A 17,208-nucleotide genomic window follows, 5' to 3' on the forward strand; every position below is an offset into this window, starting at 1 on the left:
CTGTTCCTGAAGAAACAGTGTGAGTAGCTTGCCAAGTGCATTCTTCTATTGGTTGACCCACATGACATCACAGGGGACGGATTATAAAACAGGAATAAAGAGTGACGATAATAATTGTTCCTCATTAATGCTCATTGTGGGCTCGAGTAGAAAATAGTTAAGTGGTCCTTTATATTCCTTGAGCTGATTTAGATTTTGAATACATGGGTTTCCATCAGTCATCGTGTTTTAGGCAACATGATTTTGGAGTTGGATTTGATTAACTATCATCATATAACAATATGTTCATTGCTTGTTTGCAGTATGCTATCTGCTTATAAAAGGCCAACTAAAACAAGCAGTGGTAACACAGCTGCACAACTCTGGCCCATTTGGACAGATGCAGAGAAGGAGTGGGCGGCAGGGGGGGGGGGGGGGGGGGTGACTGGATGGAGCAGTGGTGCAGACAGGACCTCATGCAGTTCAGGGCAGACTCTCCTCTATTACATTTAGATCAAAACAAAACCAGTACTCGCAGGGGAGGATCCGGTTTCAGCCAAGTTAAAGTGCCGTCACAAGGACGATAAGCCCTATGTGTAAATCGAGTAAAGGCCCCAACATGCTCCGAAGCCTCCACAATTTCTCACTGTCCCGCAGTTTAAGACACCCGTGTGCATGAAAAAAAGAGACACACAACACCGCATTGAAAACAGATGGTCAAAGCAACTCCCTTTTTTGGACTGCGCACTGTTATTGGAAAGAATGTCAGTAAGGATTACCAAATGTGGCCGCCTTTCAGGAAAACAAATGGACACAGATGTAGTTTTCCATTTTACAGGCTGTTTATGTCTTGCAAATTCCTCCTCCAGAAGAGCGGGGGTATGTTCTTTCATGTTTTAATGGCTCGGAGTGACCGCAGCCCTTTGTGGCCAATGCATTTTCCAATACTAATGACATGCAGTCACACACTGCTCTGGCATCAGTGTGCTACTAAGGCCCTGCGCCCACTATGTAATTAGTCTACCACTAACTCCTACTCTGGGGAAACATTCACAACCACATTAAACCTTGACGGTTTTTCACCTCACAGAGCCCAAAGCAGATGGCTGTGCTCAAGAGGAATCATATAGAGGCTACAAATGGCTTTTGGCAGTCGGTTAAACTGATAATATTTGCTGCCTAATGGGAAGGGACGTTCAATGATCCCTGCAGGAGCTTGGCTCTACTTCCCCTGGTCAATCTGGACTGAAAGAAGCAGGAAGACCAACAAGGATTAGATGACAACCTTTTCTCTTTTCTGTTTTGGCGATACATCACCACAGTAACGCAATCACTCCCTGGAGAGTCAGGCAATCTGCTGCTGTAAAAAAAAAAACACACCAGAGGGGCCTGCTGTAGTCAGAGACAATCCTGAATCTTCCACAACACCTCATGGAATTCGGAAATGCCTCCCTTCTCATCACACACCCTACAATTCTGTTGGAACAATAGCAAGGCAATACTGATCCATATCTGAGGTGTGCAATGCTGCCATCGAGTGGGTACAAAATGACATTACATGGCTCATATTATAAATGTATATATTACAGCTTTTACTGTGCCTATTACAGCTTTTACTGGTAATGTTTGTAAACATTAAAGGTCCATAGACTTGGCTGTCACTCTATTTAAAGTGCCATATGACGTAATTTCAAAAGGCAGGGGATAGCGCCCCTCAAAAAGATATTATTTGTGGAGACCACAGCAGTCTGTCTGTAATCATCCTTGTGTCACAGTGAACTCATAACACTGGGGCACTCTCTGATCCCTTTGTCAAACGTCTGTTCCAGATCTCTCTCAAGTGTTCCTTTAGATTTCCAGATCAGAAGGGGACACATCAGGAGAAAACCTGTTGAAGCGATCAATCAGACTTGAACCAGCCTCATTAGCCATGGCTACATCGGCATATGTGCCTTGCGCAGACGACAGGCTCTGTGTCACAGAGGTTACATGAAAGCTTTCCCAGTGAGAAACAGTTCTGAGAGGGGGCCCTTTCTGTGACCTGGCTTTAAACAAAGTGTTAATCCAGAAGAGGTGGGCTCACTCTTGTAAAGCAGGATGTGATCGGAGTGTGTGTTGGGCTGGGGTAGCCAATTGTTGAACGAATCTCAAGAGATCTGAGAAGGCTGTTGCATGTCATTCTTTCTGGTGTCATCATCCCAGCGCTGAGATGTTATTAAAGCACAATAACCTGAAGCAAGTCACAGAATGGACATATGGTTCTGGTTACAGCTCTGGAAATGAGATTAAAGGATGTTCTTCTTCAAGCACACTGAATTGTACTTGCCATAACTACTGAAAACAATTGACACGGATGAAACCACAAATGACTATATAAGAAGCTAATGGTTGCTCTTTCTTTGTTTCATGCCGACTCTTTCACGATAATAACCAAAAAGAGAAAGAAAGGAAAAAGCATTTGACCATTCAACTCAACAAATGTATACAGAGGTGACAGGAGGAAGGTTTTGCAGCCACTCTTCAGTGGCATATTAAGTTTCTTTCTTCTATAAAGTGGCCCAGGATCAGCACTTGATTTCAGGGGAATGACATATGGCTACCCGTGCCAGTAGTCGTAGACTCAAACCAGGAGGAGGAAAACAGAGAAATCATCCAGGACAATATAAATCTCACAGGTGTCTATGTAATCCCTGTGCTTAGCCATGTCCAGCACTTCACTGGAAATAAATCGTATTAGTTGCATTAATAAAGGCTTTGAGGGGACTGCAGTGCCAGGCCACATTCCTCTGAAAAGCGTTTTAAAGCATTTAAATTAAGAGCACATGTCCTCTTCATATGTAAGCAATATTTCATGAGTCAGTAAGAATTACACTAGCACAACTGAATAGGACATCTACACTTAATAAACATTTAGTGGGAGGGTAAACATCTAGGTTTTCAGGCAAAAACTAAACTTCACTATTGTTGGGGTAACATATGTGATATTTCTTTCATGAGAAAACATACCACATGACTTTATGGTGGAGACATTTTTCACTGGCATGGCTATGAAAAGGAGCCAGAGAAACAAATGAATGCTACTAAACAAGATTACTTGTCCTGCAGCATAGCAGATAAAATGCACGACTCTATTCACAGTGAAATAGACACTGGTGCAAAAGCTAATTTGATCAGCATGTCTGACATCAAAGCTGTGAAGTTGCAGGTATGAAGTCCTCAACCTGCTCCCTGTACCAGACCCTCTCCCCACCAACCACCTCAAGAACTGCCTCCCCAGTCCCCACTCTCTCCCCATCTCGGCCCGTCTCAAACCCATTTCTGTCAAAACAAATCTGGAATGAGTTGTCGCAACACTAATCACTGCATACATGATACATACCTGGACATGAATGACCTCTATGAATAGTTTCAATCCGGCTTCCGTACCAAACACAGAGACACAAATTACCTCCTGGCTGCTATCTTAGAGTATATATGAATAGAGAAGGCACCCGGAGGAAACCCTGAGGCGAAATGGACATAGTGGCCGAATTTGTCATTGCAGCTCGAGCCAGCGCTGGTCCGTTGACTATCATTGCGCACGTTCATGTGTTTGAGGCCATGACACGTGAACGAATGTTTCATACGTGAACGCGCACAAATGGCACAATGATAGTCAACGGCAGCGCGTTCATGTGTTTGAGGCAAATCCATCCCAGAATGCACTCTGTTCCTACACGGAAGGAGGAGTGAAATCGCCTCATGCACTTTTGAGCAACTTAATGCAAGTGGATGGAAGGAGAACTCGGGTGTCTTCTCTATTCATATATACTCTAAGGCTGCTATACTGACACCGGCTCACTCAACATCCTCATCCTCATTGACCTCAGTGTTGCCTTTGATACCATACACCACTCCATACTCATCTCACGCCTCAAATTCACCCTTGGAATCACTGACACCGCCCTCTCCTGGTTCAAATCATACCTAACTGACAGACATTTCATTTCCATTAACAAACACACAACCCCCAAGGCTCATGGTCCTCCTACATGCTTCCCCTTGGTCACATACGGCCTCCGCTCCGTTTCCACCGGTTGACACACAACCTCCCCTCCACAACAGTCATTACATCACCATCCCATTTTCTCAATAAAAGTTACAGGCTACGAGAGCTTTTATTGTTATTCTTCTGGTTTGAGGGAAAAGGAAGTTGCCGCCTGTTGTTCCTGCCTGTCGACTACAAAACAATACTACAACATGACGTAACGATATCATCTGCTCCTGACAGGATCATATTGACTTTTGAAACAGAGACCATGCAGGCTTTCCTCCGAGGTGGTGGAAAGCCTGGTGAGGCGAGGTTATATCGCCGGTAGTCACCGGGTCCCATAGACAAATAATTCACTTAAATTCATGGATTCATCATCCAGACTACTGCAATAGCTTCCAAGGTTCTCAAAGAAATTACACCCGTGTGAAGGGAACAAACATTTAAAGGTCCATAGACTTGGCTGCCATAAGTCATAATTTCATGTGGGGCTAGTGCTCCCCCAAAATCACACTTGTGTCAGTGAGGGGCACCTCACTTCTTTAATTTGATTGATTGACAGATTGTATTAACAGTTTGCAGAATGGGTAGGCCTACATTTCACATGAAAGTGCAACTCAATACAAAGACTGTTACTGTGGACGACACACTGATAAAGCATCACACTTGTTTACAACAGCAGGGTCCACCATTTTCAATTAATCAGAAAATGTCAAACATTGTACTCTAAACCAACATTATTTAAAGGTCGGACTTGGCTGTGTTCCTGTTTTTTGGGTACTGTTTGTTAAGCAAACATTAAAACATCCCCTCAAAAACTACAGTATACAAAACTGCAGGCCTGCTGACCAGAACCCATTCAAAGGACCACACCAGTCCTCCGTGAACTCCACTGGCTCCCAGTCAAGCACACACGCACTATTAAAATACTCACCACAAAGCCCTCAACAGCCAGACTCCTGCTACCTCTCTGAACACATGGTTTGTTGAACTCCCTCTGTACTGGTGTTGTGGGTGTGGACTTCGTTATTAAGGAAGTAGGTAGGGTATTGGTGGTGTAGCGAATCTTGTGGACCAGACCCATTGCAAGATGCTGTACTCTGTCGTCAACCCTAAGCCATTTCAACCTGTCAAAGTGGGCAGGGGTGAGGTGGGTTCGGTTCGGGGAGTGAGGCCAGTAGCCTGACCAGTTTGTTATGCTAATTGCTAACATGATGTCTAGCTTGCAGATCCAAGCCGTGTGCAAGCCCCAAGCCGTGTCGGGCGATATACATGGGCGAGCCGTCTCTCTCTCTCTGAGATTTACCTGTAGCCTACTATATTTTCACCTGTAGCCTACTTTGAGATTTTTCCTGTACTTTTAAACAGAGAGAGAGAGGGGGGGGGGTAAAGTGTCTATAGATCAATGTACTGTAGTATGTCAAACCATATATATATATATATATATATATATATATATATATATATATATATATATGTGTGTGTGTGTGTGTGTGTGTGTGTGTGTGTGTGTGTCAAACCCACAGATGTTCATTTCCAAAGTTATCAAATTATTTTGTGCAATTAAATGGTCAGCTAGATGATGATAAAAAGGTGAGTATGTGAATACCAATGATAGGCCTACCAATGATATTTCAGGATATTGTTTACTAATGAATTACATTGTTTCGGTACTTTGGTGTTTAAACTTTAGCATTCCTGAATCCTACTTCATCTAGTGTAAACTAAACTCTAAACAACTATCATCTCTCTCTCTCTCTCTCTCTCAATTCAATGCAATTTAAATGAAGGTGAAGTAAAATGCACTAAACCGCGGCGAGAGAGACATATCCCTTTAGATATTTCAAAATGCACTATGACCTGCACCAATAGATGGTGCTGCTGCAGCTTCTTATGCTGCTCAAACAGCATTTTAATAACATTGTGGCATTCTTATCATTGAATTGAATGGTTATTGGTTAATGGGACATTTCACTGCTGGAAGAATGTTAATAAGTCACATGTTAATAGTATTTGTAGTAGATAACAGTAGCACAATTTTAAATGTGCACCCTATGGCCAGAAAAATAATGAAGTCTGTTTGACTGGATTGCTGAATTCCTACAATGACCATAATGCCTTGGTGCACCTCCTTGTGGAGAGGGAGAAACTACGTGTGGAGGTGTGACCTTATAACTCTACAGTATAGCCAAAATCTTGGCCACTCACTCACACTTGACTTGGGTCACTCCAGCATGGCAAATTATGGTGAAATTGGTGACCTGCCGAAATATGTTACCATCATGTGGACTCCATACAACTTACATGGAGGTCTTTAAATGTGGCCTGAATACTGCTATTTTAACTCTGCTAATGAACAAACTGCAACTATTTACATTCAGACATTGACTTGATTGTCTACACACGATTGTCACATATATTTCAGCAGGTCACCAATTTCACCCTAACACTGCCATGCTGGAGTGACCGTGTGAGTGAGCGAGTGGCCGAGATTTTGGGTATTGGAATTTGGCTTATGGGTGTGACCCTATTGGTGTGACTTGTAGTCTAGGAAGTGGGACCACATTTTCATGACAAATTTGGGTCATTTGGCTAAAATATCTAAAAACACATAAAAATCCCAGGATGTACGCTTGTGTCCTAAACATCATTCAAATAAGATCTGGTTGCAAAAGGGGTGAAGTGACCCTTTAATGCTTACTTGGCAGTTGGCACAGAAAGTAATGAAAATAAGAAAATATATAAATAAATAAATGATCCATGCACTCAAATCTTAAATTGGAAGTAAAAAGTAATTGCATTACTGAAATCATGGCTCAACATCTTTCCAACGGAATAACATTAGGCTACTTCTTAAAGAGCAACTTCCATGACAGATATAAAAAATAATGAGTTTAATTTACCATAATCACAGTAATCCTAGTCATATTCAAGGGCTTTTTTGGATAAATTAGACTCCAGCTCTACTGCAGAGGCGTGTTTGTGTCCACCTGATGCTAGTTTACACTCGTTAATGCATCGAGGAAGGCAATTACTATATATTTCTGCAACTGTCAAATAGATCTTCTACATCTATTCTATGATGAATGTATTTGAAAAATACATTGTGACCCTTTGCACTTCACCCTAGACATAATTTGACCCTTGGAGAAAACAAATAGGGGAACCATGGCCTAGCTTGAGACTGAATTTCCACTTCATTTAATCGCAACATGGAGAATTTATTTTTATTGCCATGACTAACAATTCAGGGTCTGGAACCAGGCAAAGTTTGCCCCTAAAAGTATATCAAATGTGGTTTGAATCCTCTTCATAACAGCACTACTGTATACACAGTAAACTGAGAATGAAAAACTTTTATTATAAAATGACAACAGCCAACAAGACTAACTTAGCCAGCGTTAGAACAGAAACAAAACATGATGATTTTTCCTTTTTTGAAAGATCTCAGTAAACACCAGAAGAGAACAAGCATCATAATTAGAAACTAAAAAGTGGTACTCAAGAACATACCAAAAACACACACGTTCTCAGCAGCTTTCCACATGAATTGAAAGTAATGAGTTTTAGTCCAGGGAGAAGTCTGAAGTCTTGGGACTGTTTTTTTTATAAACTCTCAATAACAATCAATAAAGATCTCAAGCGATCTGTTCTGAAAACTCTCTTGTGACATCTTTTCCCAAAAAGGTGGCAAGAACATGGTCTGCCATTCAACAGACAAGACCTCACATGGTAACCGTATCAACATTAAGCCTACTTTATGATTTGGTGACAAAGTGTTGTCGCTTGACATGTCGCTCAACATGTTTTCAAGAGATAAAAGAGAATGCATAAACACTTTCAGTTAAAAACAAGTTGTTTCTTCAAGCAACACATCGCACAACACTCGTCGACGCAAGTCAGGGTTTTAAACTGCTTTGCGGTGGTACTCTGGAGGGGCCACTTCATAGTCACTTGCGTTGAAGAGGGATGCAGAATTTTTAACCAGGTACCTGGAAAAGGAGACAAAACAGTTACTTGCATACTGTACTGCAGACTGAAAACGATATTGCATGTATTTTTTTAAACCTGGAGTAGGCTACTCACTTGAGGAAATCCTGCAGATAACTGAGCAGCAGTGCAAGGCTCTTCTCATCCAGGGGTGTGTAAGCCAGCATGGCTCCAATTCTTACTGTCAGAACCAAGAGTGGGTTGGGGGTTATAAATAATAACATTTTCTTCGATAGATTAAACCATAATGAATTGCATTTTTATAGTGCTTTTCCAAGTGCTCAAATCGCTTTACAATGGTTCATTCATTCATACATTGGGAAGTGAAGCGGCGAACAGTCGACACCAGCGTCTTCACTTCCCACATTCACACACCAATGGCGGCAAGCTCCGGTATAGATCGCATTTTAAACGGGTAGTTTAAAATCATTACAAGTAAACTACAAAATGTTACAATACTATGATTAACTAATTACAAAGGTTACATTTAGAAAGTAGTAAGTAAGGTTAAAAGTTGAACTACCGTTATGTTGGAAACATTGGAAAGGTATGTGCAATGGTTTATGGGATCAGTAGTTCCTTCACTCTTTGCATATTCCAATTTAATTATTTTTGACCCAAATCAAATGCTTTATGATTTTTATCATATTTGAATGGCTTGTAAATGCATGGTAAATTTACTTCAGGAAACAGCTGCTCAAAAAATGGGATGTCAGTTATTCTCTAGGGGATGTGATTTCAGCTTGGGCAACTCATCACAGATGTTGGATTGAATTTGGCCCGCATTAACCCTCCAGAAGGCTCAAAGAAACATTTGGACTTTGTTTGCGTTACATAAACCAACAAATATTCCCACAGCCTTCATATTTACATTTAGTAAAGAAAGAACGCAACCCATCCAACAAAAATAAAAAAATAGGGGGCAAACAGAGAAATAGATTAAACCCAGTGTGTAAATAACTGAGCTTCTGGTGATACAGACTGTGGATAAAATAAATTAATGATGGGCATCTGGGCAGGATTCAAATTAGTTTAACCCACAATTCTGAGAGACATTTGAAGAAGTTTGATTGATTTAAGAACATACTAATGTTAGTTCTAGATAGATACCACTAGCATGGTCAAATGAACAGCACTGGAGAGCTTGCAACCATTGAGTTTGATGGAATATTTTTTGCAATTATTGCCAAAACTATATGGTATTCATGATTTGTCATGAATTCTTCATTAAATATTTGCGGTGTTTTATGTATTATTTATGTTATTATTGTTGTTTGACCCTTACATCAGTGGTTTCAATAGTGGTCCTTGAGGGGGTTCCAGGTGGTCCCCAGCTACATTTTGTAGTTTGGAGTAATCAAATGGACCCTTATAGAAGATTGTTAACTCTTGAGTGTAAAATGCAACAAAATGGACACTTACGGGTCCATTTTATGCTCTCAAGAGTTACTTAGTTTACAAGAAGTCTACAAAATGATAGAATGTAGAAGAATTGTACCGCGCCATCAATACATCAATGGAATTGGACAAAATCGTAAGGTTTGAGAAGCTAAATCTCATTAAATGGTGTTCCGTGGCTCAAATGCTGAAGAAATAATGGACCTTGATGTGAAAAAGATTTCAAACTACTGCTTAACATAATAAAAGCCCATCCCTGGCCTGTAATAACAAAGTAGTAGTACCAAATAGTCTGAGTAAATGCGGAGCCCCGTAGATCTGAGACATAGATGTATCTGGGTGGTTGGCAAGGATGTCTGCATACTGTGGCCTCTCAAACTTGTACAGAAGTTGTGTTCCCAGCATGACGTTGAAATACTCCCGTACACCAGCAACAACCTCATTCACAGCAAATTCCCTGCGCAATAAACAGATAAGTTATTGTCAGAGGGTATATCGAATTATTATTAGGACAAATGTTATTGTACTACAAGGTAAACCAACAAGAATGGCTCACGATATAGATAGAGCTGGGAAATATGTCTATATCAAACTACAAATGTACAACGCAATGCATCAGGAAACGTTGTGAGCCTGTACCAACTATTTTTGCTATCTTTGAAATGTATTGAATTCTTAAAAAAAAAAAGAAAATTACATTATCGTCACAATACAATATTATCACAATATCAATATTATTATTTTTTAGAATTTGATTTTGTCCATATCACCCAGCCCGGCTACATAGGCAACAAGATCAAAACATAAATGTTAAGTGTGTTTATTACTTGCTGTCAGAGTTTCCTCTAGATTTCTTGTAACTTGCATAATCTTCAAGAACAGAATCCACACTCTTTTTGGCAGGTAGGTGGAAAAGCTGAAGAAGATGAAGAAAGATCTTTAATGATTTGACAGAAGGCAGTTACTGGGGTGATGCGAGGGGAAGATATGCTGTGTAATTCTGATTCTGGTCATGAACCTGTTTCTGCCGCGTGATCAGATCCCAGTCATCCACAAGCCATGGTTTTAACTCCTCTGGAATCTTTACTTTAACCTCCACTCGATTTATGAAGGTCTCCTCCTAAAACACACACAGGAACAATGAATTGAATGCACAACACAGGACCACAATGGAAATAAGGGATTTTTGTGCTATCCTTTTAGCACCATTGTATAATCGTACCACTATACTATTTGCAAACTGTTAAAAGTATTCAATCAGTAACTACTAGATCAATACAGTATGCACCTCAGTGACAGCTTCTATTGTGTAAAACACATGGCACTTTGTTTTTGCACAATAGAGGTCCCCCTGTCAGTGCTCTTTTAGTACACTAGAGGTTCGGGACGATATGAGCCCCTCACATCCAATATCCGGCCGGTGTCACACCTGCAGTATTTGGAGATCTCTGTATATGCGAGTCCTTGTCCCATTTATACCCATATGTAAAACTCCCTGATGTACAGTATATATGCCCATACACTGTATGAGAATTCCCCCTTTTGTGCCCATATGGAGCTGTTCATCTGGTTATGGTGTCATAACCAGATAAAGAAAGATTTAAATTTCCTGTTGATTTATCCATTTTCTGTAGAAAAGTCCTGGACTGCATCCGCAGATTTTCAAATGGTAAAATCGATTGGAAGTTTAACATTTTCTTTAAACCCCCCCCCCCCCCCCCCCACCCACTTCGTACTGGGTTTTGTGATATACCGGTATGCAATTAAAAAAAAAAGTTTTTCTATGTACGTACACTTTCAACTGTCGGGTCAACACGGGCCCTCTTCTTCCGTGGTGGGTGGGCCGGGTCTCCCCCTGAACTAGTGCCCTCTCCTGCCCCTGGAGCTGGATGGACACAAACGCGTTAAATAAAACTAAAGACATTTATTATTATTGTGGTTCATCTTGACTGTGCATTTAAAACACCCAGGACCCTTGATACTACCAATTTGAGTACTATGAACTTGAGAATTGTATGTTCATTTATTTTGGATTCAGAAAATTATTATTTTGAATAGAACATACAGTTATATAATTTATTTAGCACCTACAGTTATAAGTCATATTCATATCAAAACGGCATCAGTCTTTCATACAGACTACAGATATACAATACATTGTTTGAATATGTAATGTGTCAAGGATGTACAGTATAGTGTTTGTGAGGGGGATAATACACAGACTTTATGAGATACTTACGCTTCTGTTTGTTCTTTTTGGTTTTCCTGAAAAGGGTAAAACAATATAGATATTTTAAAATTCCAGAAGGAAAAATCAATTATTAGGTATCTAAAAGGATTTAGAAATAGAAGGTACAGAAAACATAACCATCTGTACTCACACATCATTTTTCTGCGGCACGGCAGGTATCTTCTTGTTCGGTGCTACACCCCTCATCCTTCCCTCAACATAATGGTCTCTGAAGAAAAAAAAATATATAGTTTACTTGTGATTTATAAATATTGCTTAATGTGGCAATAGAAAGGGCATTCATATAAAATAAATACAGTATTATACTAAGAACCTCATTTCAGAGATGAGCCTGCTCTGAGATTTTGAGAATATAAAGCTTGAATAGTCGATTCTAAAAGAAAAGGGGAGTCTTGCACACTGTCTTCACTTACAAAAATGTATTGGTAAAGATGCAACGTTCCAGTCGCTTGGACCTTCACCAGGCATTAAAAGGAAGCTAGCTCCCAGCTAATTTCTAATTTACATCAATATTTTCCTTGGTACCAATAACTAAACATTTGACAGGTTGGCCATGCCTTTATTAAGTTTAATAGACTGTTGATTTAATTTATTTTATTAGTTTGCTAAATCTATCCAGTTAAAACACTATTACCGTTACTATTGCTGCCCTCTAGTGGTCGAAAATAACTTGTACTGCTTGTCTCCACAATGTGATGAATTTGTGATAGTTGAAAGAAATGTTTTAAACAATAAACGTTTGTACATATAAAGGAGTTATGTGGGGCAGCAGTGGCTCAGGTCAGGTTGTTCTGGCTCTGCTGTCAATGTGCTTATGTGCATGAATGGGTGAATGTAATGCACATTGTAAGGTGCTTTGGATAAAAGGCACAATATAAATGCACCATTTATCATTTGTCTCTAAACTACTGTAATGTATACTGACAAAATGCAGCAACCAAATATTAATTTCAGTGCACATGCTTAAAGCAACTCCTGAAAGAAAGACAGTTTGATGAGTAACTCTATGCTGCCGTCAGGGCTGAAGTCTACTGTACATCATAATGACAGGTCCATTTTCACTTTCGAAACACATGAAGAAAAGTCTGTCTAAAATATTTGAGAAGACCAACTCACTGATTAGCCCTCTGAAGCTCTTTTTGTTTCTGCAGGTTACTGTCCACATACTTAAGCACTCTGCTTTCAGGAACCCATTCGTCCCAGCTGGAAAAAAGAAAAACAACAGTAGGGGGTGAAAACAAATCAAGAAGCACCTGTACAATATTTTACTGCTTTACGATATCATATCAAACATTTGAATTTTGACAATTTGACAGAAAAACTTACTTTTTATTCCATCCACTGTAATGAATGAAGTATTTGATTTGCTTTTCCTTGATATTTGTCTTAACACACTGTGAAGAGAGAATAGGACTGTAATAACTATGAACTGAGTCATTGAGTCATAGATAAGATAATATGTAAATCAGTGGTTTTCAACTAGTGGTCCTTGAGAGGGTTCCAGGTAGTCTTAAATGATGTACAGTAAAGTTGGTAACCAAATGGACCCTTATAGATATTCTCTTGAGTGTTAAATGAAACCAAATAGACCCAGAGTTCAATTATTGTTAAACATCTGCATTACTTCATTTACAAGAAGTCTACAAAAATTAGAGAATGTAGAAGAATTGTTATTTTGATCAATGTGTGCCTGTTATCTCTCCGAATGGTAATTTTGTCAACAATTCCATGCTATGTTGATGTTGGTCAACACAGCATGGAATTGTGGACAAAATCTTATCCAACGATAACAACAATAGTCTTTAGTTTTGAGTCTGAGAGGCTAAATCTCATCAAATGGTGGTCCATGGCTCAATGCTGAATGAATAATGGGCCTTGATATGAAAAGGGTTGAAATTGAAAACCACAGATGTAAATGGTCACACGAGATACACTGGGCAAACTGCCTAAAGGCCTACCTTAGCTTCGTAGAGCAATGGCCCATGAAAACACAGAACTCGTTCACCTAAATAAAGAACAGTTAAAACATGCAATGAGAACAGGCTAAAGGAAGACCTTTGCTGTGGTCCGCAGGGTAATTTCTTTGCACGTACTGTAGATAATGAGGATCATAAATCATACAAATTTAAGTTTAGAATCACACCTCTCTCTTTCTTCATTAGTTTGTTTGTAAATACATCAAAGATGCGAATATAATCCATTTCTAATGGATGCCTTGGCCTGAAGGAGAGGTCATCAGGTGGTCTCCAACCTTCTTAGAGTGTTTCAACCCTCAACCACTACACTCTCCAGACGTTGGCGGGTCAGCAGTGATTGGCCAAGTCACTGCCCCTCTTCTCCAGGCTTCCAGCTATAGACAAGTCCACGGAGGGGCAGCCACCACCGAGGCGTGACCACCACCGAGGGAGAGCCACACCCGGCCAACAGGGAAGTGCGAAAAACCAGGTGCAGCAAACCAGTGCTGACCACACCCCAGCGACCGCCGTAAGTATGAAGCATGCTGCATTGCACTCAGATGTGGATGTGTACTGTGAATTGATTGAAAAATTGCTGCAACTCCTAGATCCTATTTTTATTATTTGGAATCTATAGTTGCAATACCAACACCTGACAGCCCATAAATCCAAACAGAAAAGTCCTATCGGATTGTATTAAACGACGTTAAACTCACCAACATTGTTGGAAATAACTAAACTCTAAAAATTGCACATAATGCAGGAGGCAGCTAGATGTATTATTGAAAACGATCGCTTCCTTCATGGAATTTGACAGAGAGTAACCCGTAACAGTGTCTATGGTGGATTTTTATTAAACAAAAACTTGCATTTAGAAAGAGAATAATTCAGGCTTTCCGTACATCTGCAATGTTGGTGAGTTGGAATTCAGTGCACAAAATTAACATAAACATATTACCGGATATAAAACACATCACCATAACATTGTACCTGAAATAATATACAGGGTATGACCATAGTACTTACATGACAGATGATTACACAACATATTATAGCCTTGGATCAAGACTGTCATAGATATATTTGATAGTCTGACATTTGCTCATCATAAATGTCAGACTTGATAGAAGAAATCTATGACAGTCTTGATCCAAGCCAAGGCTAATATAGATTTAACAGTAAAGGGCGTCCACCCCTATAATGATAGGAAGAAATGATAACTATAATGTTAACTAACGTTCTGTAAACATGCTCAACGTGTTGAATGTAAACATTTAGCTGTATATTGGCTGTCAGTGTTTTTATCGACCATGATATAGCTCTTAAGTATTGTTCACGACTCATCACGAGTCACGACCACTGCCGTTGCTATTGTAGTTGTGGAGCTACACATACTTTTAGTTATAGACAGTTGTGTGTAGACGGCCCTTAAAGATACAGACAAAGACGCACTTTGATCGGCACCGTCCTAGCTTGCTAGTGTATAATTTCGATACCAGCTTTCGACACTTCCTATTCCTATTCCCATCAATGCAACAAAAGTGGGATAGCATGCATGTATAATTGTAAGTGTAGGCCAAGTATACCATTATATTGATTAGAATACAAATGCGAACTTGGTCAATCATTGTGATCCAGAGCCACTATAAAAGCAGGAAGATAACATTAACAGGAGCATTAGCTAGTGAGCTGCGGGTATGGTATGATGCTAACCATCATCGTCTCATCTCATCAAGCATACGCCTTACCAAGCTACACTTCAGATATGCGACGAACAATTCCATACCTTCTTGAAATTTAGGCTTCGGGTCCTGTTTCGGCGCCATTCACAGATTAAACGATCAAAATATCTGAAAATCAAATCCAGGCATCGCCAGCTCCCATTCCATTCAGAAACGGCGCCGCTCTATTACGTATTCCTCACCCGTGACGTATAAACCGTGCGACAAGCCAGCCTGCGTTCGGCGTTCACACCGATGTTCACACGGGCAGAGTAGACGCAAAGAAAAATAGGAGTATTGTTGCATTCACACGACGATGCAGTCTACCATTCATTGTCAATAGAAGACAGCGACATGACGTTGTAAAGTCGCAATGATGCATGTCGCTGCTCCAAATCAACTCACTCACAACGGGTCTTTTCTTTATTTTTCACTGGCATTGCTGATTTTGTGATTTGAAAGTCGAAGAATCTCTCAGAAGACTATAGTTAAAGACACAACACCAGAGGACGGGGCAGAGGTAGCAGCAATTTGCAACACTGGGAATGGGTTGAATAAGATGAGCTACAGAAGCATAGGGATAGCCTGATGGTCAGACTCTAGGCGGTGGAAAGCCTGGTGAGGCGAGGTTAGTCAGACTCAGAGCTTCCAGCTGCTCTCAGTCGAGTGGGCGGGGTCTATGGGCTGGAAACCAGGCTAGCATAGGGGACTGATTCTGAGACAACGCATCTACTCTCGTAGATGTATTTATCGATTCTGAAATTTCTGACAGATCACAGAATCGATAAATAAATCTACGAGAGTTCAGATTTTGGGCTAGGGGCTGAATCTAGAGTTGCACACTTGCAACAACACCCTCCATTGACAGCGCATTCATCCAAATAGAAAAGTCCATCTGCTTGTATTAAACGACTTAAACTCACCAACATTGCAGCTGTAAAGCAAGCTTGAATTATCCTTTCTTTCAATCTGCAAAGCGTTTGTTTGTAAAAATCCACCGTAGACTTGTTATGAGCTACGTCAATAAATTCCGTGCAGGTGATCATTTTGAGTTTGGTTTGGAACTACCGGTAAGCACTCTTCGGAAGTCACTCAATGGACCCGGCCGTACCACCTGTTTCGTATTTGTATAAGCAGCAGCACGTTATAGGTTATTAAAAACGAGTGCTTCCAAACTCCAACACTTGAAAAAATTATACATATAGGGGCAGTGACGTAGCCGAGCACACAGGACCACAATGTAAACAACCCCAGTACTTTTTGTGTTATCTCTTCAGCACAATTGTATAATCGTACCACTCTATTGCAAACAGTTCCAATTATTCAATCAATCGAGTTGCACTAAGGGCTAAGGCACCATCAACCAGTCTACTGTACAAGGTTCTTTCGTGGAAGTGGAACAATTAACCTCCAAAGAATTGTCTAATCTGCTGGCCTGCCTGGCCACAAGCTATTTTTGGACCTGCTACAGCCGGCTTACTGTCACTGTCCCCTACATTAGCCCTGATTCAGTCCCCAATGCAATATATATTTTCCTTTTTATTAAGAATTATCAATTGGAACCAATGGTTATCTTACTGGTTACAGCTAGGCCAAGTGAATTTGGTTATGACTACTACATTGGAGTTCACAAAATTCAAAGTGGTTGTTAATTTGTGGTTATCTAATATTTCTTAAAGGAGCCATAGACCATGGTGTATTTATTAGGAACACATTTTAGTACATTAAAAAAACATGGGGAGCTGCATCAGGACTAATCTCTGACCAACTACAAATATGTGCTTTCTTATATTTGTTTTAATTCATACAAATATCAAACTGAACAGTAGACCTGGGAGCCAGTCAAAATTATCAGTCCATTGTGTTACTGACATCTACGGACAG

The 17,208-nt window shown here is 40.2% G+C and overlaps 1 protein-coding gene across 1 annotated transcript; it reads right to left on the reverse strand.

Annotated features, from left to right (window-relative positions):
• Nucleotides 1-7,345: 7,345 nt before the first annotated feature.
• Nucleotides 7,346-15,524, reverse strand: morf4l1 (mortality factor 4 like 1). The gene is made up of 12 exons (XM_080761257.1): nucleotides 15,390-15,524; nucleotides 13,607-13,653; nucleotides 12,975-13,042; nucleotides 12,765-12,851; nucleotides 11,779-11,856; nucleotides 11,637-11,662; nucleotides 11,191-11,282; nucleotides 10,416-10,517; nucleotides 10,225-10,313; nucleotides 9,682-9,854; nucleotides 8,096-8,180; nucleotides 7,346-8,001 (listed from the first exon to the last, which is right to left on the reverse strand). Exons 1-12 carry the CDS (start codon nucleotides 15,427-15,429, stop codon nucleotides 7,917-7,919), a joined length of 972 nt encoding a protein of 323 aa, XP_080617383.1. The 5' UTR covers nucleotides 15,430-15,524; the 3' UTR covers nucleotides 7,346-7,916.
• Nucleotides 15,525-17,208: the final 1,684 nt, after the last annotated feature.

The sequence above is a fragment of the Protomyctophum bolini genome (genome assembly GCF_963924005.1).
Source record: "Protomyctophum bolini genome assembly, chromosome: 4".
Taxonomy (NCBI): Eukaryota; Metazoa; Chordata; class Actinopteri; order Myctophiformes; family Myctophidae; genus Protomyctophum; species Protomyctophum bolini.